The 24,405-nt window shown below is 41.5% G+C and overlaps 1 protein-coding gene across 1 annotated transcript in view; it reads right to left on the bottom strand.

The window, feature by feature from the left end:
• Window positions 1-24,405, bottom strand: part of NEK10 (NIMA related kinase 10) — a 139,093-nt gene that overhangs the window by 47,632 nt on the left and 67,056 nt on the right. The window contains exons 23-26 of the mRNA XM_015562099.1: window positions 21,054-21,129; window positions 10,112-10,241; window positions 9,220-9,290; window positions 758-971 (exon numbers count right to left, since the gene is read on the bottom strand). Of these exons, the coding sequence (XP_015417585.1) occupies window positions 758-971; window positions 9,220-9,290; window positions 10,112-10,241; window positions 21,054-21,129 (491 nt within the window). The remainder of the gene's footprint in view (window positions 1-757; window positions 972-9,219; window positions 9,291-10,111; window positions 10,242-21,053; window positions 21,130-24,405) is intronic.

Below are 24,405 nucleotides of genomic sequence, written 5' to 3'. Positions count from 1 at the left end.
GGGGGAGAGGGGAGGAGGACAGAGCCAAAAAAGAATACAGGAGATGCAGGAGGCCGCCCATTACCTTCACTAGCAGAGAAGTGCACAAGGATCCTGGAATGCTGGTGACCCTTGAACCCATGGCAAGGACCTGAGCTATGCACCGATCGTTTAGTCCTGATAATGGGGGCTTAAGCTATTTCTTAATCAAATAGTCTCAGAGTAAATCCTCCTAATATTTACTGACCTTTTAAGATAGCCTGTTACTGCAATTTCCTGCCTAAGGGTTTTATGCTTAACCAAAGCAAATAAAAGGCTGGCGAGGCCTGGGCACCAGTAGAAGTCCTTCCCCTTGAGTTGGACTTGCCCGCTTGACCCCCAAGTATTTCCAAATTATCTCCTTTATTTGTGTGCGGCTCCTCTTCCTGATCCTGAACCCTGAACCACGGGGATGTGGGGGAACAAACACACAAAGAAGAACAAACTCACAGACCAGGACAACAGTGTGGGGATTACCAGGGTGAGGGGTGGAGGAGGGTATAGGGGGGATAAATGATGATGACAGGAGACTATTGGGGTGGTGAACACACAATACAGGGTACAGATGATGTGTTGTAGAACTGTGCACCTGAAACCTGTATAATATTGTTAACTACCGTCACCCCAATAAATTCAATAAAAAGGAAAAAAATAAACGAGTTATTCCTTAAGACGGCGTGAACAACCTTAGAGCACCTACTAGAGTGCATCGTAAAGAGACCGAAAGATTCACACTTACCTGAGACAGTGGGGCCAGCTCATGGTGACACGTGACGGCGTTCCGGTTGGCTTCCATAAAATACCTCTGTGTGCGCCTCCGTTCCCGTTCCAGTTTCTTCTCCAAGGCCAGCTGGGATGTAGACAAGCTATCTAAATACTTCATCATGACATCCGATATCACGGAGCTGACTTCCACAATATCTGGGCGGGCTTCTGCGTCAGGAGTGAGGCACCTAAGAGAAGATTCGTTCATTACTACAGTCCAATCGACATCAGCACCAGCCAGGGGGCTTGGAAGGTGAAGGTTAAATTCCACTCTGCATCCACCATGGTGTCTGCACCCAAGAGAACCTAGGGTGAGATGGACATCAAGCGTAGTTTTGAATCCAAGACTTTTCCAAAGGCATTTGACAAGTTGGGGGCGTGGGGGGGAGTCAGCACTGTTCTCTTCGCAGCTGCACCCGCAGGCAAGGGCTATAGGCTAAACATGAAGCTGCTCCTTGGGCCTCAGGACAGGCGGATGGAGTTATCTTCTCCTGTGTGAACTGGTCATTTTCTAAAATCGCCACCAACTCGCTGGTCAGTGAAACAAAGGCAGAAACTGATGAGAGAGTCCCCAGTGATCACCCCTGATGGATCAAAGGAAGAAATGTTTGGGGGGAGAGGGTCACAAGTTGACCTTTTCCAGCTGTACAGTGGCAAATATTAACAAACCTAATTAGTGTCTTTCAAAACATGAGGACATAGATATCACATGCACCCCAGTTACTTAAGAGGTTTAAACTGTTTGTAATAAATTTTTTAAAGTAGCTAATTTGACACATTGCTTACTAATATTTTCTATGATGTTGGAGGTATGAAATATCAATCAGCCTACTAGAGGAAATATTGTTCATGTCACAGCTAAACATTAGATGTCCAGGGAACCAGTTGTCAAGATCATTGGCTAGCATCCTAAATGCTTGTGAAACTCACTACAATATTTCCTCTATTTTTAAAAATATATTTGTATTGATTTCAGAGAGGAAGAGAGGAAAGAGAGATAGAAACATCAATGATGAGAGAGAATCATTGATCAGCTGCCCCTTGCATGCCCCCTACTAAGAATTGAGCCCTATATGTGCCCTGACCAGGTATGTGCCCTGCCCAGGAATCGAACCATTTCTTCCTGGTTCATAGGTCAATGCTCAACCACTGAGCCACATCAGCTAGGCAATATTTTCTCTATTTTTTAAATTAAAATTCACCAACTTCACTAAAGTTATTTGTGCTTTTCAGTAAAATTTAAATTGTTTGGACTTTGAGAAAAAGATCTAATTTTCACATCTTGTATTCTATTTAGCAACCCATAGTTAATACAAGTTGTGCCTATACTGATGTCTCCAGGCAAGACTGAAGAATTATTAATAGCAATTATTCTTCAAAATAAGATTCTAATATGTTAATTATTCTTGCTTATTGAGTTTATTAACCATGAGCAAACTACACACATCTTAATCAGAGTTTAAGACATTCCATTTCATGCTACTTCTTTTTAAGTTCTGAGGCAGTTGGCTTCTACTATGGTTATGATCGACACTTATACATCTTCTGAATTCATATTTAACAAAGTTCAGTCTATGAACTTTATTATGTACAAAGGAAGGCGAGAGATCATGGAGACAGGGCCAGCTATATAATTTGTGTGGTTCCCAGGACAAAATGAAACTATGGGCCCCAGGAAGTGGGAACTCAATCTCCCCTTTCCACAGTCCAGCATCCTGGTAGTAGATGGGAGACCCCAAACATTGCAGCCTCTGTGCCAGCAGGATGCAATTGGTACCTGGATTGGAGGTGGGCAAGAGACCCCCACTGAATCACCCTCCAAACACAGCCATGGTACTGGTCAGGGATGACCTCTTCTTGGCCCTGACCCAAGACATGGCAGAGCACATCAACCATCCTGACCCCTCCTTATTTACCTTCAGCAACACCCCACAGGGAGGAGGGTAAAGGTGGAACACAGGCCTCCCACAGCAGGTAGGGGGCAGCAGCAATGATGGGGACAGAAACAGGGAGCTGGAGCTGGAGGCCAGGTAAAGGTCGTGGGGCTGGAGCAGATGGCTGAGAATCTATGCCAGGGAGGCAGGGAGCATGAGCTGAGGCCCCAAACCCTCAACACACATGCTCCTTGTCCCATAATATTTCACTTCCAACAGACCGATTCAAAGATGCAATTATTGACCTCGAATGCAGCCCCTTACCCTGAGCGTAGGACTGATGTGAGTGCAGAGGCCCCATGCATTGGTCATAAGCACAGAAAGCCGGCTTTGTGCGGCGATGACAAATTTCTGTTCAAGTTTCTTACTTTTGTTCATAAGCACAAAAGGAGCTAAATGTTGAAGTTCACCTTCTAACGAGATGGGCTTTTTCCTCTACCCTCACTTAATTAGCAAGAGGGATTAAAGTTCATAAAAAAAATGTTTGGTTGACCTAGTGTTGGTTATGACTGCTATGACAGGGGGGGGAAACAAAGGCTCCCAGTAACTGAGCCTTTCATCAATGCAGATATTCCAAATTCTTAGTCTGCAGATTTTTAAACTAATTCAACATAATATTGGCAGTTTAATTATCTGCTGTTTTTTAATTGAAAAGGCAACATAAACTAATTTTACAAATGATATAGTTATCTATTATGGTAAATGGGAACCAGCATGGCCTCTGTTCTGGCATTTATCTATCCCCTTCTCTCCCAGAATTGCTCCCCATCCTGCATTTGCCATCCAGGAGGTACAGTTTAGCATCATAATTAGGTCTGAAGGCTCTGAGCCACCTCACTGGGGTTTAAATCCTGGCTCGTCCTTCATTACCTCTGATGTTGGGCAACACTTCGCTTCTAAGCCTCAGACAGCCCATCCGTAAAATGGTATCACCATAAGATCAAGCTGGCATGGTGATGAAATGCAGCCAGCCCTCTAAAGTGCTGACACGTTATAAAAGCCTAATAAATGGAAAAGAAAATCCAAACTTTATTTCTCTCCCATCCCCTCCGACATTCAACCAACACTGAGTCCTGTGGCTTCTGCCTTTTCACTAATTTCTAACTCTGTATCCTTCCCCTCTGATCCCAGGGCATTGGCCTATTTCATCAGCTCTTGCTTGGACTACTGAAATAGTCTCCTCAGTGGCATGCTCATCCCTTGCCCACCTCTGCTCCATATGGCGAAACGCTACAGAATAATATTCCAAAACCGATTACGTCGCTCCTCTGCTCAGAACTGCTCAATAGCCCCTCAGCGGCCCAACTGGACAAAATTAAAATTCCCAGCATGCCATACAAGCCCCTCCTGAACTGTCCCTTACCTCTCTCCAGCTCCTCACCTCCTCTTCTCCCTCTGCCCCAGCAACACAGCAAATGCTCCTCCCTGTACTTTCCCAAATAGCCCATGGCTTTTCTATGCTCTCATTTCTTTGTTCATTTTTATCCCTTCTGCTTGAATCTGTTTTGTGCTGATGGTATCTGCCTTTCCTAAACCACATCCATTAACTGCTTACCAAAATCCCACTCTTTTCAAGTCTCTACCAGTAAGACTTTTCAGAACACCCTGGGGTAGACTCACTGTCCCCCTTTGATATGTTCCCACTGCACTGTCTATATTTAAGTACTTAAAACAACTATAATTATTGTATTGTAATGGTCTCTTTCACCACTAGAAACTGGAAATTTCTTGAGAGGGGGGACATGTGTCCACCTTCGCCATGATCTCCCCCCAGCATGCAAAATGAAGTCTGGGTCCTAAGAGGAACTTAGCAAGTGAGTGGACAAACAAACTAAATAACTTAGCCTAACATTTAAGAAGTTACCGTCCATACCCAAACTACTTGGCCACAGACTGAGACTACCAGGTATATCTCCCACCAGAAGTTCTAGTCTAGCTTCTTTGCTTTGAAATGTCTCCCTGTGTAGATAGTCCACAGAAATTCTTAAGAGCAACCCAATGCTTCGATGATTCTCGAGTAGAGTAAGCATGGAATCATATTCTAGAAAAAAATCTGGGATGTTCCAATCAGCCGGCCCACCTTGTCCCCACTCTGCACTGAGACCCGAGGGAAAGAATTAGAGGGCTACAATGTTAAGTTGTATTCGTTTCATGTTTAAAGAAGCAAAGAGTTGAATGTGGGGTGAAAAATTTAACGATCAATTTGTCCTCAGAAGAGCTGAAAGCATTAACTCTGTTAGTCTCCCCACTGCCTGGGAAACAAAGGGCCGGCCAGCTTATGCAACCAGGCAGAGACAGCGAAAAATAAGGCAATTGGAATATTTTGTGCATAATAAGAAATGATCTTCCTTTTTTCAAAAGTAAACAGACAATAGTCCCTTGACAGTCTACTGCAAGATAAAAGTAGTAATGCTGGTAATGAAATGTATTTATTGTCTGCCTCAAACTCTTCAGGGTTGCTAAGATATTTTCCTAATTTAAAAGCCTGTTAAAAAAAAAAAAGGTTCCAATAACCACTTTCTACTACCTCAACAAACAGGAAAACAAACTGTATGAGCTCTAGTTGACAAGATGCAGGAAGTAAAATCTAAGATATTTTCCTAATTTAAAAGCCTGTTAAGAAAAAAAAAGGTTCCAATGACCACTTCCTACTACCTCAACGAACGGGAAAACAAACTGTATGAGCTCTAGTGGACAAGATGCAGGAAGTAAAAGTGAGAAGATGGTACGGCAGATGTATGATCAGAAACAACACCTTGTTGAAAATTAAGAATGAGTCTAGTGAATTTTCCCATCAATGGTTGTCTTGTATTTCAAAAGCTCTACAACAGTACTAGTGACTGGCTCTGAGCCTGTTTTGCTGAGTCATAAATGATCATTAAGAACACTTCTGCCTTGATGTGTCCCTGGTACCAATTTCCCAAGGAAAACAGGAAATTGAATTTGTTCCCTAATTCTTTGGGAACTAAATTTTTAAAGTCTAAAAATCCAAAGCAACTTAAATATGTGACTGCAAGCAACCCATGACTGATTTTGGGTTTTTGTGTGTGTGTGTCAAATTTTCTAAAGATAAAACTTTATTTGTGATGTGAACCCAGACAATGAGTCTTGAATAACTTTAAATGAAAACAACATCTGTTACAGAATGCATGCTGCAATCTTAATTTATAGTCAGTTATAAAACTAATTGTCGGTTCTTCTTATGGCAGCTTATTATTTTGAATAAAAATTATCCCGTCGGCCTGCAGACTGAAGGGTCCCGGGTTCGATTCCGGTCAGGGGCATGTACCTGGGTTACGGGCGCGTACCCGGTGGGGGATGTGCAGGAGGCGGCTGATCGATGTCTCTCTCTCATTGATGTTTCTAACTCTCTATCTCTCTCCCTTCCTCTCTGTAAAAAATCAATAAAATATATTTTTAAAAAAACAAAAAAAAACTAATTGTCAGTTCTTCTTATGGCATCTTATTATTTTGAATAAAAATTATCATCAAAAACATTTAATCTGGAATCTCTTAATAGTGATCATTCATTCTCTTAAACATTCTGGTGACACTACCCACCCAGCAGCCTGCTCCATGGTGTGAGCCTCTAATTCTGACACTTAATTCCTAATGGTGAGCTGACCGTGGCCTCCTAGGACTCTCTTCTCATTTTCTGAAGTTCCACAGAACAAATCCAATTGCTTTCATTTTTTCAATGGCACTACATTGTCCCAGTTAACTAAAGCATTTTTTAATCCTCTTATGACTGTACCCCAAACTTGTTGACTCAGTTTCCAGCCTACAGAGGAAACAACCCCACTTCTCTCCGTCAACACCAACCCCACTCCGGTCAAAGCCACCATCAGCTCTCAATGGGCAGCTGGGCCTTTCTCTCCCTTCCACACTCTTTTCCTCCAGTCTGTCCCCCCTGATCTGTGCTAAGGAGGAGATTTTCACTGTGCCCAGACTATTAATAGCCCTTTAGTCCTCTCGGTACTCGAAATAAAAATTCCAAACTCTCACTGTGGCCTACAGGACCTGGTCAATCTGGTCTCCCCCTAGTCCCTAATCACGTGTTTATTCTCTCCCATACTTAACATGCTCCATCATCAATGTCTTTCAGTTCCTCAAACTAACAAGCTCTTTCCCCCCAGGAAAGCTTTCACAGATGCCTGTCTATGAAATGCTTTCTCTACTCTGTTTACTATTTGAGAGTTGTACAGGTCCAGATTACATATCCCTTCTTCATAGTAATCTTCCTCAAAACTCCAGACCAGGCCAAATTCTTCTGTAATCTCTTATTGCCCTTTACTGTCCTGCATCACATTTATCACAATGTGTTTTATATACTTAATTCCACATGTAATATTGTTATTAATAGCAATAGCTGGTTTTATTGAATGCTTGCTATCTGCTGGGCACTGTGGTAAGAGCACCAGAAGCATTATCTTATTCAGGCTTTGAAGCGAGCCCATGAGTAGTTGCCATTGCTACCCACACAGCACCCGGGGCGGGGGGAAAGGGGAAGTGGGCCTGGGAATGTTCAGATGGGTGGAAGAGGAGGAAGATGAATTCGGTTAATTCCAGAACCTACTGATGCTTTTAACCTTTTCATGACAATGTTGATTTATGACTCTGCCACAGCCTCTTAGCCCCAAGAGGCACGGATACCAATAGCCGGGGAGCGTGTTAGAAGCAAATTATGGTTCTGTTTGCCCGGTGCCACAAAATCAGAATAATGTCTCCGTTCTTTTTCTCTGCCCTACCCCTCCCTGACTCCTTGTGGCAATCAAATACCTATGAAAAGGAGAAGTAAAACGAGTACGTCTGGTACTCCATCTTGACAACTCCGGAGACTTGGATTTTTAAGGCACTTCACAAAAAACAGATAGCAGAGAACGGGGACAGACTGTGAAGATGAGCAGTTTAAATACATTTGTCTGGATTCATTAGCAACAAGGCACGATCCAAGACATGCAGAATTCAGATGATTTAAGAAAGGGTTTCAGCTCATTTCTTGTAATATTAACAATATATGCCCTGTGTAATCAGCACACCAGCCTGATGAAGTTGGTGCTACTAGGATCCCCATTTTTACTAAGTGAGGAAACAGAGATGCAAAAGAGTGGTCAAATGGTATGTTCAGAGTCTGTAGTTAGTGAAGCTCAGCCTGATCTGGGCCTGGGGCTCTTAGTGTACAGCAGGGCAGCACCGCGCTGCACAAGCAGAGACTCCAGATGTAACCCTGAAAACATGTGAGGAGGGCCTATTACTGCCAAACAATGGGCTGGGAGGGGAGACAAAGGGGAAGGGGCACAGCCACGGTAATATGTCTATGACATCCCACCAGAGAGGCTGCTCAGTGCTGGGGCAGACACAGAACCGAGCTGGACGGGAATCGGGCCGGGGCGTGGATAAAGAGTCTATCGGAGGTGACTCTAGGGTTTCCATCATAATAATGAGAATTTGACTCAGCTCAATGGGGCAGAGAAGTCATCTTGGGCCAACTTAAGTACTTAAAATGGTCCAGAAATAACAATCAGCCAGATAAATGAGAGTCATTTATTCGTACAACCAGTATTTAATTAGTTAAGGGTCTACTACACTGTGCCAGTCATTGCTTTGGGCACGGAACAGCTGTGAGCTAAACTGAAGAAGTCCCTGCTCTTGTGGAGTCTGGTGAGGACAGAGAGACAATAAAGAGACAAGTCCGCATACACAGGCACAACACGTCAGGGGGATGGGCGCTGTGAGCTTGAGAGAGCAGGCAAGGGCACGAGAGGGTGCAGAAAGGCTGTGGGGCTGGCTTCCTGACACAGGACAGCTCAGCAGAAACCCAAGGGAAGTGAAGGCCTGTGCCATGCATGCTTCAGAGAAGAGAGTTCCAGAAAGGGGGAATAGCAAGGTCAAAGGTCCAAAGGGAGAGAAAAGAGGAAAAGTGAGAGGGGAGAGGGGAGGGATCAGCTGGGACAAGCCCTGTGGGGTCAGAACTTTGCAAAGGGATAATTCCTTGCATTAAACTCTTACTATATTGCTAGCTAGAAAAATTCTTCCCAACTTTCTTCGAAAATGTATTATACAATACAACATTACTGATTTAAAAACAGAAATGAAAAATGCTTATAATTTTATCTAACATGACCTTTTTCCATTTTATATATTCCTGCCCAGCCTTTTTCCACATTTATGCCATATTTTTAAGCTTTTTGTCATAGTTATAAACAACTTCACATCCTGCTCTACTTGGGTTCATACTGCACGTGTCTTACAAGTAGAAACAAAGCACTCAGGATCATCATTCTAGTCTAGTGGTTGTGTAATATTTCAAGTGAATGTACTACTTCCTCTTGGACATTTCATGGCTTCCAAATGGTCCCTATTATTGATGATGCAAAATACTTTTCTAGGTTTAGATTATTTGGGAGCCCTCCCTCCGCATGAATATTTACAAAGGAAATCCTTGTAGATGTGAGGTATTTCTTGAGGATCCCTGTATGTTCAAAGTTGGGAGCCTAATTACCTGCTGATGGTATCTGTCACTTTTTCAGAGTAGATGCCTTCTGGCACTGGCTCATACACCGCCTCCACTATCTGCAAAACAAACGCAGTGGAATGACGGGAACGGAGGGACATTGATATTTTTGAGCAGTAGTGCTCGACCACTCGAGAGTTACCCAGTAAGCATTATAACTTTGTCCACAAATTCTAATCAGGAGCAAAAGCATTCCAACAAATACAAAATTGACATCAATTAAATAGTTCTTTAGCTTGGAATTATGTTCTTCAAGCTGAGCTAAAGTTAACCTCAGATTCATATGAATGATGTGGAGGATAATATAATACGTTATGTTATGTTGGATCGTGGGTAATCCAAACTTCAATTAAGAATGACAGACCAAACTGCAAAGGGAAGGTGGGGGTAAGTGGGTAGGTGGATGCGATCAACCAAAGAATTTAAAGAATTGGGCGGCTAGAAGGGGTCAATGGGGGGGGAATGGGACATATATAATACTTTCAATACAGATTTAAATAAAAAAAGAGAATAGACCAAAAAGTAATTTGATATATTTATTTTATACTTTTCTATTATAAATAAAGGCAATCATAGGGGAAATGTGCCATAGCACATGGTGTAGATTTAGAAGAAAGGAGGAAAAATAAACTGGAGTATGTGGTTAATAAAGCTATGCCTGCTGCCTGGCCGGTGTGGCTCAGTGGTTGAACTCATCAATGTTTCTATCTCTCTATCCCTCTCCCTTCCCTTCTCTCTAAATATTAGTAAAAACATATTTTGGGGGGAAAATCAATGCCTGCTGTTGACAGTTTTAGTGACGTCACAAGGTTCTATTTAAGCAGAAAAGGAGTGGCACTGTCAGCAGCAGGAGGCCCTGTGGCCTCCCATGCTTGCTTACTTTTGTGGCCAGGGAGAGCATGTTGGAGCTGTAGAAGGGGGGGTTCAGTGTCGCCATCTGGTACAGGATGCAGCCTGCGGCCCAGACGTCAGCCTTCTCCCCGTACGGCTCACTCTTCAGTACCTCAGGGCTGAACGAAAATGAGGGTGTTAATGACACTGAAAAGCGGGGAGGTCAGTTCAGAAAGAAGTCCAATTTTTAAGCTATAGTTGGAGACACAAGGGGAAAACAAGTGAAACTACTTATCAGTATTTCAAGTACACGCATTAAAAAGTACCTTTGAATTCGCCCAGACTTGGATGAACCACAAGCACAAGCAAGCGATTTCATTTCAAGCACTAGACTCCAGCTGACCATAAACACTGCCTACCAGGTGTCCAGGGAAGTTATTATTTCCAGAAACCACCACCCCTCTGTGGTGGATGGAACCCCTGGCCCCCATTCTTTTCTGTTCTGGAAGTTTTGTACATCTCACCCTGGCCTCTTAGTAGGCAGTCTTTGTCACCCACTCCTGCCTCTGGTTGTGATGATGTTGCCTGGCTCTGGCAATGCCATGTGGAAGGGACCGTGCACCAGATCAGGTCTCAGTCCAAACAGATTCAAGGGCTCCCATTTGTCCCTCTAGGAGCTTCTAGAAGAGGATTACCCAGGTAGCTGCTGCCTCTCCGGCCTGAGCCCATAATAAGACACGTGGAGCAGACCTTGCCCAGACAACCCATAAACCTGCAGCCTGAAGCAGAACCAGCCCAGAACACCCAGACCTGTGAGTCTGACAGTAAGTGCTTGCTGTCGAATGCCATTAAGGTTTTGCGGTGGTTTCTAACGCAGCATTTTTATGGGAAAGACTAACTGATACAACACTTTCCTTTGCTATTCAACTTAATGTATAAAATAGGTGGAAAACTACATTTAAATGTGTTGCAGGAAATGACAACACCCATCATGTCAGCTTCTCTGAAATTGTATTTCCGATCTGGACAAGGATGCTGACAGCCTTTAAACGAAGTTAAGCTGTGAGGGGCATGTTTGACATGTTTTTCTTTTTCTTTTTTTTCTTTTTTAATGTGGAGGGGAATATTGTCCCCTTTGATATTTTGGACTAATAGAAGTTTCCTCTATCATATTTGTAGAATGAAACTCAGCAAAGTGTCAAACCCACACACCCCAAACAGAATAGTTTGATAATTCAGTCCTACAGCATAGTCTTAGGACTGTGCTAAGCTCTCTAAATTAATGGAGTGGGGATCAATGGTTAACTTGGACAGTGAGTTAAGGTTTAAATATATTGATAAATCAATGTCAGAACAGAGTAGGTATAATTCAGTACTGACTGTTAAGAATAACCAAGGAGCCGCTATACTTGTGCTATTATGGGGAATGCCTGGTGTAAGATTCCCATTATGTATTTGCAGAGGAAAGTGTGATCCTAGTCCCTGAGCTAAGCATTGTCATATTTGGTGCTTTTGAATTCAATCACATGGCAAAAGGGGAATCGGGGGTGATTTGCAGGATCCTGCTGGTCCCAAGCAACTAAAAAGGTGTCCCTTGTGACCACCTGATCAACTGCTCACATTGAAAAAGACATGCCTTACAGGAAGTAATGTCCTCAAGAGGAGGGTGCCCTTGGCTCCCCACAGACAAATTCCTCGTGTTTTTATCTACTGAGAACATAAGAGATGTGCTTCCTGTTCCCAAGAACTCATGAAGCAGATGTTCTGTGCCCGACCAGGGCCCCAGGGCCCTTCTCCAGTCACTCTCCACAGCAGCGTCTGGACTTCTCTGCAAACAGTTCATTTCTCCTCAGAAGATAATTCCTCAATGTGGGGGGAAAACACTTGTAAGAAGAGAGTGTACTTGGTTTACTTTTCTCACCCTTATATCTCCTCCTCCTTCTCACTGGAGACCACAAACTCCTCCCGTTCCCACAGGCGTGCCCCCTTTCCACAGGCTTCGGGGTCCTCCCATCTAGAGAGGGAGCCTGCCTCTCCACCCCTCCGATCTTGGCTGGACCATATGTTTTGCTTTGGCTAAGGAAGCGTCAGTAAAAGTGATGCAGAGAGATACTTGGAAAACACCCTCTTTGGAACTCACTCTGTCTTTCTGCTCTTGAAAACCCTATGAATGCAAGCCATTGGCAACCATTTGAGCACAGTCCCTGCTGGGACCAGCCCGCAGTGTATTGGGAGTGGGGAGAGGTTATTATATTAAACCACTAAGTTTTGAGATAGGTTGTCAAAGTTGACTGATATAATAGCTTTCATCAGATTCTCAACGCTGTCTAGGGATCCCTCAAAAAGACCGAGAATCAATTCTCTGGAAGAGAATAAGAAAAGAGAGACAAACAACACAGTTGCTAATGGTCACTTTGCTTCTGGGATCCAACTTCAATTAATCTCTAAGCTAAGAGTTTCAGAATTACAACTAAAGTAATGACAAACTGGAAATAGAATCTGATATTTAGAAGACACAACAAAATGTTCTGTTATACAGTCTGAACTTTGCCCCCCAAATTGTATATGCTGCAGTCCCAACTCCCAGTACCTCAGAATGTAACCGTGATTAGAGAACTGGTATATAGAGGAGGACTGAATTAAGAAGATGCCATTAGGATGGGTCCTGATCCAATATAACTAGTGTCTTAAGAAGAAGAAGAGACACCTGGAATGTGGGTACACAGAACCACCATGTGAAGAGGCAGCAGGAGGGCGGCCACCTGCAAGCCAAGGAGAGAGGCCTCAGCGGAAAGCAAATCTACCAACATCTTGATCTTGGACTCTAGCCTTCAGAACTGTAAGAAAATAAATTTCTGTTCTTCAAGCTACCCTGTCTGTGTTATTTTGTTACAGGCCCTGGCAAACTAGTGTAGGTTTTCTGAGAAAACCAATAAATTAAAAAATTTCCTCAGAAAATACTAATAAAAGGACTCTGAGGAGTTGGGGACATAGTAAAGACTAAATGTTTGGAGACAAGTTTCTCTTATTGAAATAACTCACCCCACAATATTTGCTTCACTGAGTCAAGATAGAAAAGGGAGTTCTGCATCTCCTAGCAATGTATTAATCTCAGTCTATTAAAAAGTACATTTAGTTCCCTGGTTCTGGCTATCAAACATTCATCTCCCTAGACTGCCTTCAGAACACAGGAGAGAGAACTAACTTATCATTGTTAACTGAAAGAGAAACTAAAATGTAAATTCCGAAAGAATAGAAACCATCTGTCTGAGAACACAAGATCCGCTATTTGCTCAGTCAAGAAGGCAAAAATCCATATGAATTCATGAGGATAAAAATCTGAAGTGACGTAATTAATACTATATGCCAATAACTACAGTTTATTTAGACTGAAAAGTAAATTGTGCCGTATCTCGGAATGATTCCACGTAGAGCATTTAGCATTATAGGATGGCCAAAACACACACATGCACGGTGGGTGTGTGTGCACATATGCGTGCATGTGTGTGTGCCTGTCAGTGCATGTTTATGGCTGCTGAGGCTGGGTAAAATGATTCTGAGAAATGGCTCAGACAACAATCACTCTGGTGGGATGGAAGGCAATGAAAATCAAAGGAGATGTGGGAAGTTGGGAAGACTCGGGGGGAATAAGTGCCTGGGTGCATTTTCTGGGAAGGAGTGAGCAATATGATATTCAGACACTTAGTGAGATGAGCAGAGCTCAGCAAAAAAGACTCTAGGCAGAAGGACGCACGTAGTTGCAAGATCCATCCGTGTTCTGATCTTTTCCTACGAGGCCCTAATATTGAAAGTACCTAAAGGCGTTGATGGACTATGTCTAGTCCCACTGGAGCCACAGAAGTTAGGGGGCATTCTGATCCGCCAAGTGGTGCTCTCCTCTATGGAGGTGGGAAGGACTGAGCTGAAGGAGGGACAGAAAGAATGAGTCTCCATTAATGCAGTGGCCAAGGAAATGGGAGAAGAGGAAATCCCCAGGACTGACTGCACACAGGGAGGAGGATAAGAGAAGGGGAAGACCCTGTCATCTTTCAGGCTCCCGAGTGCCCAGCTTGGGTGATGGGGAGATGAACACACACTACAAAATGCAGTATGTGCTCATAGGGGGGACTAGTAGAAGCTAGGTCAATTTGGAGTGCACTGATTTATGCCTCAGAGAGCCATAGTTAGGGATAGCCAATGGGTAACACCATTCTGGAAGCTGTTAGGCTTGGAAAGCCCTATCTTGACAGGTTCTGTAGCCAACACCACTGAAATACTCTCAACTCACAGATGCCTGGTGCCATTAGGCAAATAATTACAGAGATTTGATATCTAAATAGATTTAGGTTTGTTCTAAACACAAAGTTCTTACAGAGAGAAAGGAGAATTAGATGACACATTCAAGAGCCATAGGCATGCCACTGAAGGAAACAGGCCACACCTGTATCACAGATTTTAGAGTCTGCCAGACCTACATTGCATCTAGGGTTGGCAGCTTTAGCAAGTAAAAACCCAGATCACCAGCTAAATTTCAATTACTAAAAATTTACAACATCTGGGATGTATTGATACTAAAAAATACAATGTTTGGACATAAACCGAAAGAAAACTCAGTTGTTCATTTAAAATTCCAATTTCATTGGGAATCTTGTATTTTATTCCAGTGGCGATATTCTTTGTGTCCTCTCCTTGGTTAGTGCTCAAGTAATCCTTCTTACAGAAAGGCACATGGAAAGCTGCTTAAGCATTAAATGTGGTTTTCTGCACTTACTTTAGAAAAAAATAAGGATAGCCGTGTATTTATATTTCTCTAAAAGCATCACATTTCTCTCATTTTACATAAAGACATGTATTGATGTGTTCTAACACCAATGAAGTCAATGATTAGAAAGTTATTTTAAATATAAGCACTTTAAATATAAACTTTTAAGTATGAAAGTTCTTTTAAATACATATATATGTGAAATACATATATGTGACATGTTAAGTCCAGCCCCAATTTTTGCAATGACCATATATTATCTGTAAACATTTTAGTTAAATAATAATAAGTAAAGTGGACTATGACCCATCAGAATAGCCTCATGAGTTCCATAGGTCGAGGTGGGCCATGGCTGGTTTCTAGATGCCAAAATTTCCCCTTGGGTCGCCTGCCTCCTGTGGATTCGGGAGGTGTATTATTCAGACCCCTAAGTAACACTGTATGAACTAGAGGGGCAAGGCACTCTAGGTGGAAGAATGATCAATACACTTTACATGAATGAGTGGTAGATGCTGCTTAAAACTAAAACTGACCCATTATTTCATTGATTAATGCAACACTTCTTTAAGCTAGATAAGTGTCTTATGTGTAAGAGCATTTTACTAGAAAATGAAATGTCAAGTTACGTTCAATTTCATCTCCCCACTAGGGTGAGTGAACGTTGCACAGATGGCACAATTGATTCTAGATCATTTTATCTGACACTGCAATTTATTAAGATTGAAAAATACAAATGCAAAGTGGCATCATTGTTATTCTACAGAGAAATCTGTCACCTTTCATGGGGGTTGTGACAATAAGTGGGTTAGATAAAAACCAGGCAGCACGGCAGACATAGTAGTGAGGATGGGACTGTCATATTCCTGAATCCTGATGAGGTCTGAGTGGACAAACACATATTTGACCTTTGGCCTATTCAAGTCAAACTCAAGTAGGGCAAGAACTTTTACCACCCTCGGTGAAAAAAAAGTCTGTAGTGATAACAGTGGTGCCAGGCTGTCTTTTCCAGCAGGTCCAGTTTGAGAAAAGTACGTGTGATCTCAAAACACTAGGGGTGGCCTGCTCTCACCCTGACCCACCCATGTCAATTACATTAACATTTAAATTCTTCTGATCTTTGCTCCTATTTCATGGCAACCCTTATCTAGCACATTCACTCTCTTCATCCCCAAACAATACCCTTCTTTATCGTATAGACCAGGTTCTACCTATTGCGTGAAACCTTCTCTTACCAAGCCAGCAAGCACAGATGGCCTGACACCAAATTCTAAAAGCACTATTGCTCCCTGGTCATATTTTCATTTATTCAACCAATATGTATTGGCCACTTACTATGTGCCAGGCACTGTTGCAGGGGTTGGGGACATAGCAGTGAACAGAACACACTAAAAAAAAAATCCCTGGCCTCATGGAGCTTCCATTCTACTAAGGGAGACAACTGACATGTAAGTAAATAAATAAAAGTTAATAAGTGCTATGAAGAAAATCATTATTTTAAAAAAAAAGTGTATCTCGCGAATTACATTTAACTGTTCTGTGGCATCAAGCAGCTATTTCCCCTTTGGAGGTCTTGCTCTCCCCGCCATAAGAAAAAGGTTTGTAAGACATATTCTTGTTCTGGAATGCTGTGCCCATCAATTAGGTTTAAAACATCTAATGACAGATACATACACTGTTTTAAAACAAAGATTAAATTCACTTTTCTGTATGTCTAAGCATATGGAAATATAACATTGATGCCTACCTTATATTCAACATTATATTTAAAATTAGATAGCATTCTACTCGAAAACAAATTGGTAAGCATATCAACAATTTCTGATCAGGTACTCCTTTGATGGACTATTAGAACCTATTTTCTGTTTAAGACTTTGAGACAAAATAAAGGGTTTTTATTCTAAAAGAGAGCTAGCACATTTTTTCAAAGTCACTCTTTAGAATTCATTTTTTTTTATTTATAGATTTCTTAAACTGAATCCCCACTGTATTTCCTCTTAAAATGCTAGGCAAATACATCCTAAATCTGCACTCTTCCGTGGCTGAAAAAAAAAAAAAGAATGCACTCCTCTTTCATCTTTTAAATAGACGTTCCATAGTTCCATAACTCTGAATGTATGAAAAACCTCTGGCCGTGGCCTCTGACGGCTTTCTCAGGAATGATTTCAGTCTGTCTCACTATCCTCGATAAGTAAACCATTTGCTAAACCCCAACAAAGCAAGCTGTCGATAAGAAGCACAGATCCGGTGTGCTATCAGGAGTACAGAGAAGTTTCTTTCACCCAACGAGTCTTCCCTGAGGCCAGTATCTGCCATACTGAAACCCTGCAGAGATGCCTGGGAAGTTGATATGGGGGAATGGGAAGGAGGGATTAAAACATGGAAAATCCATGGCCGGAGCATGTTTGATAATGACTGTCTGGTTGACAATGAGCTAGAAAAATGAGAGCATGATATAGCATCGAGTCCAAGGCTACACATGAAGCATCTTTATAGTAATTTCCCTAAAATCAGATTGCGGCTTTAAAAACTTAAAGACGGAATAAAGAAGAAAAAGATTTTCAAGAGTAAAAGAGGAGGAGTTTTAAGCCATATTTTATTACAACTGCTCTCTACTATCTGTAACGAACATGACAAGAAACATGTTTTCCTTGCCACTTTGCTTGGCTGACATTCTGGTTTGCCATAATTGGCTGTTATCTCTACTACCCTGACTAAAAATTAAGTGTTTTTTTCCTAACAAAGCAACTGTCCAGTGCATGCCTCTTAGATTTCTGGGCAAAAGTTAAAGAATGAGGGTCCATTTTTGCTACCATTGTACCTGTACTAAATTGCTAATTTCCCTCCTCCTGTTGGCAAGGAGCTAAATGATCTACCTCTACTTCTCTTCTCTTACTCAAAGTCACTGAAATGGAGGGCCGGCAGCTTTTACTTCCTATTGAAGCTTCGTCCTTGAAAATGTCCATATTCCCAACACTGCTAAAATTCATCTTCATAATCTGATCATTTATGAAAACAGTCCCTTCTTCTCTCTTTCAGTACAATAACAGATCTTCAAAACAAAGAAATAAAGCACCTTCCTCAGATCCCAATTTATTGTGTTCCACTCAGGGATTAACTGCTCTCAGTGTAGCCCATGGATGCCAGCTCTACAGAGAGAATAAATCAACTTAGCAAAGAACCTGGTGGCTGAATGGAATGACCCTGTGAGATATGCTCTTTGTACTTTGTTTCCTTTCCCATAAAACAGGAAATGCAACATATTTTCAAACTATAAAACCCAGAATGCCGTATTTACTCAAATAATTTATACTTGGCCCTTTCCTCAGATGTCCACAGTTTAAATGGGAGAAAACAGAGAAAGTGAAATAAGGATTGTACTTTGCTTTAAGAAAAGGGAAACAGAGAAAGTGAAATAAGGATTGTACTTTGTTTTGTTTACCACATTTAGAAATTGTCGCCTTAATTTATTGTACCAGCATTGAACAGTGTGGTGCTTTTAAATTGATAACTAGATCTCTTTAAAAGTTTCCTCTCCTTTCTCAAATGCATAACAAGTATAAACTAACAAGCTTTGTGAATGGATTCATTGTCTGGGAAAGAAAAACAGGTCATTCCCAAGAAAGGTCCAAGAATTCCAGACAGTCATTACAGATTCAGTACCACAACAAGAAATAACAGAAGTGACTGAGGGCTGAAACAAAAACGAGAATTCACAATACTAAATTAAAACAAAGAAAATATTTGAGACAAGCAAACAAAGAAGCATTTAGTACACTAGCCACTTCTCACTGATAAAAGGTACAACTGAAAATAAAGATTCATGACCTATACATATCTGCATTAAATTATATAAAAATAAAGCAGAAGAAATTTTAAAAATAATTAAAAAATAAAGCAGAAACTATCCTATATAATAAAAGCCTAATATGCAAATCAACTGAACGGCAGAATGACCAGCTGCTCCCTGGTGGTCAGTGCGCTCCCACAGGGGGAGCACCACTCAGCCAGAAGCCAGGCTCATGGCTGGCGAGCGCAGCGGTGGTGGCAGGCACCTCTCCTGTCTCCGAGGCAGAGGCAGCACTAAGGAGCAGCAAGCTGAGCGGTAAGGGACAGCGAGCAGGCAGGTGGTAGGGAGCAAGGGGTCCTGGACTGCAAGAGGGTGCAGGCCGGGCTGAGGGACACCCGCCTCCTGTGCATGAATTTCATGCACCGGGCCTCTAGTTATAAATATAAAGACCACTATTATGGACTAAATGTTTGTGTTCCCCCAAAATTGGTATGTTGTGGTCCTAACCTCCAAGGTGATGGAGTTAGGAGGAGGGCCTTTGGAAGATGGTCAGGTCATGAAGGCAGGGCCCCCATGAGTAAGATTAGTGCCTTTTCAAAAGAAATCCCAGAAAGCTCTTTTGTCCCTTCCAACATGTGAGGACACAGTGAGAAGACGGCCTCTGACATGGTGATCTGCCTCCCTATTTCCCCATTGTTTACATCCTCTGACTTCCCCAACTCTTTCCTCTACCCGTTTACCCGCATCACTGTTGTTATCTCTGTTCTTCACGTGTGACCTTTATTATTTTATTAGTCAGTCAGACTCACTTCCAAGCAAGTTCTGTCATAACATCTGAAAGGGAGGAAGCTATCGATCCCTTTGCAAAATGCTTACATACTACACAGAACATGGCATGACCATTACACAGAACAGTGGGGTGCTCACCCCAGCGCCATGGGCCTTCCCCTCATGCATGCCATGTCCCTGCTCTGCCCTGGCTTTCTGCATTGTCCCTGGGGACCTTCTGATGCCCCTGATGAAGGCTCCTATCATATCACATGGAAAAGGATTTAAGTCATCTACTCCCGACAAGTAAGCGCTGGGATGTCTACATAAGGGACAGGTAAGATGATAAACACGCACATCTCTCTTCCCTTCCCTTCCCTTTCCCAGTTTAATTCCGCAAAGCTTTAAAAAAAAAAAGTGCTTCCATTAGGTGACTGTCAGGCTGAGAGATACCCAGTGGCTACAATGCCAAGAGGAAAATTCCAGGTCTCCCAATATCTCAACATAAATCGAAACCCAACCAAACCACAGCTCCTGCTCTCCCCTAATTATGCTGAGTCCATTCAGAATTGAACTGAAGGATGATTTTGTTTTCACAATTCAAAAAGACACTCCTGAGATGTACCAACGCTGAAGGCACAGAGAAATAGGACACCTACTGTGTGGGAGGAGTCAAGGCATTGCCCAGTGGAGCAGCCGTATTCCACGGGTGCCCCGTGCTGGGTGTGCTGGTCAACCCCAGAGCTACTTACTGTGTCAGTTATCAATTTAACACTTCTTAGATCCTAATGCACCCTTCAATAAATGATGGAATTCCTTTAAACATTTCTCCTTTAAAGTAAGCGCAACGCTAAGCTTTCTTTAGATACAGTGCTAGAGGGACACTGCCACCTGCATCTGGAGGAAGAGGCTTCCTGCAATGTCAGGCATGGGCCAGGGGTAGGCAGTGTAGGCATGAGACTCCCCAGTGGAACCTGTCCAGACACAGGGGCAGAGTTTTAAATGACACTTATTTATAGATAATACCCACCCTCCCTTGCGAAGATTCGTTCTGAAGTCTACCCCCAGGACTCAAATGCACAACAATAGACTAGATTTAAAAGAAAATAGAAGCGTCTTGATTATTTGACCGGACAAATATTTCAGAATATTTTCTTGAAATCTGTATGTCTACTGACTATCACATTCATTTACTAATTTCAACAGATTCAGACAAATGATGTGTAATAGGCAAAAGAAGATCCTTACTTCAAAATAATTAATGAATTGCAAATAAATCCTCAGGTCATGCTAAGAAGCCACAAGTGTCTCAATTCATCAAAATATAAACGCTCATTTATACTCAAGAAACAACCAACCTTGTAAATATATGTCTAAGTATGTATGTCATCATTTATTTGTTCACACAATAAATTTATTGAGCACTTATTATTTGCCAGATGGTGGGATACCTATCTAAGTAATAAAATAGTCCCCACAAGGAATAGAGGAACATTACTTTGTTGTCATTGTTTTAAACACATAGAGTGATATATAATTCTTGGGTAATTGGGGAAAACTTACTAAATAAACTTCTTTTCCTAAAGTTGTCTTTCCTTTGTGAGCCAAGAAGAGGAATGAAAGCCCAAACTAGTTAAGTCTGATGTTTGAGAGCCATAAAATAATTGTGCTTACCAGGAATACAGGATTGTTCCAACAACAGATGTGAGTTTACTGTTCTCTTGTTTTTGCTTTGCTAGGCCAAAGTCAGCTACGATTCACAAAACAAAACAATGTTAGCATTTTCCCCCCCAGAATTAGCATCTTTCTTTAGACTTTGAGATTATGTATAATAGTTATTACAATTCACAACCTTCTACAGAATGCCCTATGTATCAATCTTCCACACCACCACCAGCCTTAATGAATGGCATACATACAATATTCCATTATGCTATGTATTTTGACATGAGGCTTATCATTTAAAAAATACTAAAGTAAGTCTTGCTAACTGAAACATAGAACAAAGTACTAATTGAACTTCTTGTTTCACATTTCAAATTACCTTTTATAATTTCAAATTAATAGAATTAATCTAATATTTTGGCATATGGCAGTCATGACCTCATCTGGCAAAAAAATAAATAAGAATTAAAAATAAGGTAAGCCTGACTGGCCACTGTGACTCAGTGACTGAATGTCAATCTCGGGACCAGGAGGTCACGGTTGGAGACCCAGTCAGGGCGCATGCCCGGGTTGCTGGCTCAATCCCCAGTAGGGGGCGTGCAGGAGGCAGCCAATCAATGATTCTCTCTCAGCATTAATGTTTCTCTCTCTCTCCCTCCCCCTTCCTCTCTGAAATCAATAAAAATATACTTTTTTTAAAAAAATAAGGCAAACATAAATAACCAGCATGAAGATCTAAAAATGTGAAATTAAATGGCATCTATTGGTACTAAATCACAGTAAATATGATGTTCAGAATCATCTCCAAATATTTATACATCACCAAATAATTCTGATTTTCAATTTAGAACACTAATATTTATATTTAATAATAGCACTCGATGAACTTTTCAAGTCACCTACAGATCCTTTTCTTTTAAAAAACCACTCAACAGCTTCGGTCAAGGTGGATCTTACTAGGCAGGTGGCAGCATTTGGGGCCAACTCTAACTACGTTGAGTCCAATGTGCCACTGAGTCAGGGTCTGTGTCACCTCCAAGGCTGCCAATAAGTGTAGTGACAAGACCTGGACATGTTTCACGGCAACAAGTGATTAAAAGATGACTTCAAAGGTAGTCTTCTGCCCTGGCCGGTGGCTCAGTTGATTGTAGCATCCTCCCATCCATCAAAACACGGCAACAAGTGATTAAAAGATGACTTCAAAGATAGTCTTCTGCCCTGGCCCGGTGGCTCAGTTGACTGTAGCATCCTCCCATCCACCAAAAGGTTATGGGTTCAATTCCAAGTCAGGGCACATACCTAAGTTGCAGGTTCGATCCCCAGTCAGGGCACATACTAGAGGCAAACAATCGAAATTTCTCTCTCATATCAATGTCTATTTCTCTCTGTCTCTCGCTCAAATCAATAAATATATTTTCAGGTGAGGATTTTTTAAAAAGATACAGTCTCCTGTATGGAAATATAGTTATACATTAAAATTAGCTACCACTTGTAAAATTTTGCACACCTAAATATGCTGGTACTACTCTGCTGCCTCATGAAGGCAAAAATCCAGGCAGCATGTTACTATAAATAACTGCAAACTAATCTTCATCTTAAAGCATCTAATTCACCTATAGTGAATGAAGAGAGGAAAAAAAAGGGAATTTTTCATTTTTCTAAAGTTGTTTTTTTTTTCTGGTCACATTTTTAATACCTTTCATGCATCTTAAATATCGTTTGGGAATTCTGTGCTTCTTTTCTGGGAGTAAATAAACCTTCTAGCACAGAAAACAGAAAAATAAAATATGACAAGGCTGCCCCTTAGTGGTGACATGCTTACACACACATACACACACACACAAACTATTTTTATAGGCTCTATGAATTGCAGCTTTATTTAAATCTCCCCAAGTGTATAAATCTTATACATTTGTTTTCAAATTAATGCTGTATGATTTTAATTTAACTGTAATTCCTCTTAAAAATAAGAGTCTTCAATGTCCATACTTATATCAATCGTGATAGACACTGAAAAACATATTTCATCACTATTTTATTTTAAATATTTTTAAATGGTAAAACAAAAATACAAAGAGCTAACAACTGAGAATAATTATTTTAAAAACTAAGAGATTATTTAGTATAAAGATCTAAAACTAAGAGGATTTCTAGAAGAAGAAACAGAGAAAGTAGAGGGGTGAAAAATAGTGAAGAAATAATGCAGAAAAATTTCCCAAAACTAAAATTTTAAGTCTCCAGATTGAGAAGTACACCTTGTTCCAGACACATTGAATGAAAAGAGACCCATCCAAAGCAGATAAAGGAAACATTCTAAAAGTTTCCAAAGAAAAAAAACAGTCCATGTATCAAGCAATGGGAATCAGAATAGCATTGAATTTCCTAACAGCAAAATCAGATGCTAGAAGATTGAAGTAACACCTTCAAATTTGGAAAGATAATGACTTTCCTTTGAGAATATTACACAGAAAGAGAAAGACACAGGATACAAGAAACAGGAACTTCAATCAGAAGAGGAGCAAATGAAAGTTCCAAGACAATGTCTGTGTAGTAGACTAAACTCAAATCTGGTCATCATTACAGCAAACAGCTACAGGAATTGGTTGCCCAGGAAAACAAAATTGAGAAAAATTGTCATGTTTGGCCATGTATAAGTAGTACAAAGAGGGCTTTCATAATGTTTTCAGAAAGTTTATAAAGAAGAGATAATATGTACAATTTTTTAAAAACCCTAGGAAAACAAATAAAAAAGAGGGCAATTATTAACTCCAAGAAAAACAAAAAGGTCTATGAGAAAGGAAAGGTCATCAACACTGAATGATTACTATACAATAATAATGTAAACCCAGAAACCCGCCCTCTACCCCAGTGGGCCCCAGAAACCCACCCACACCTCCAGTCAGGTCCTCCAGAGTCAAGTAGCCGCCCACCCCACACACACAGCATCCTGCTGATCGGTTGTTATGGCGTGACAACCACAGGCTTTTTATATAATAGACTAGAGGCCCAGTGCACGAAATTTGTGCACTCAGCGGGGGTGGGAGGGAGTCCCTCAGCTCGGCCTGCACCCCTCGCAGTCCGGGAGCCCTCCAGGGATGCCTGACTGTGACGACCACAGGCTTTTTATATAATAGACTAGAAGCCTAGTGCACGAAATTCGTGCTCTCAGCGGGGGTCGGTGGGGGAGTCCCTCAGCCCGGCCTGCACTGCTCGCAGTCCAGGAGCCCTCCGGGGATGTCTGACTGATAGTTGATTTGCATATTAGCCTTTTATTATATAGGATACCCCTTTGTATTTTATTTCTGTAGACTTAATGTACTATAGAATAATTATAGTGATATATGTATAGAATTTATAAAAA

Source organism: Myotis davidii, unplaced genomic scaffold (assembly GCF_000327345.1).
Source record: "Myotis davidii unplaced genomic scaffold, ASM32734v1 scaffold1910, whole genome shotgun sequence".
NCBI classification, from domain to species: domain Eukaryota; kingdom Metazoa; phylum Chordata; class Mammalia; order Chiroptera; family Vespertilionidae; genus Myotis; species Myotis davidii.
Note: the sequence above shows the minus strand (reverse complement) of the source record. Positions and strands in the feature narration are given on the sequence as shown.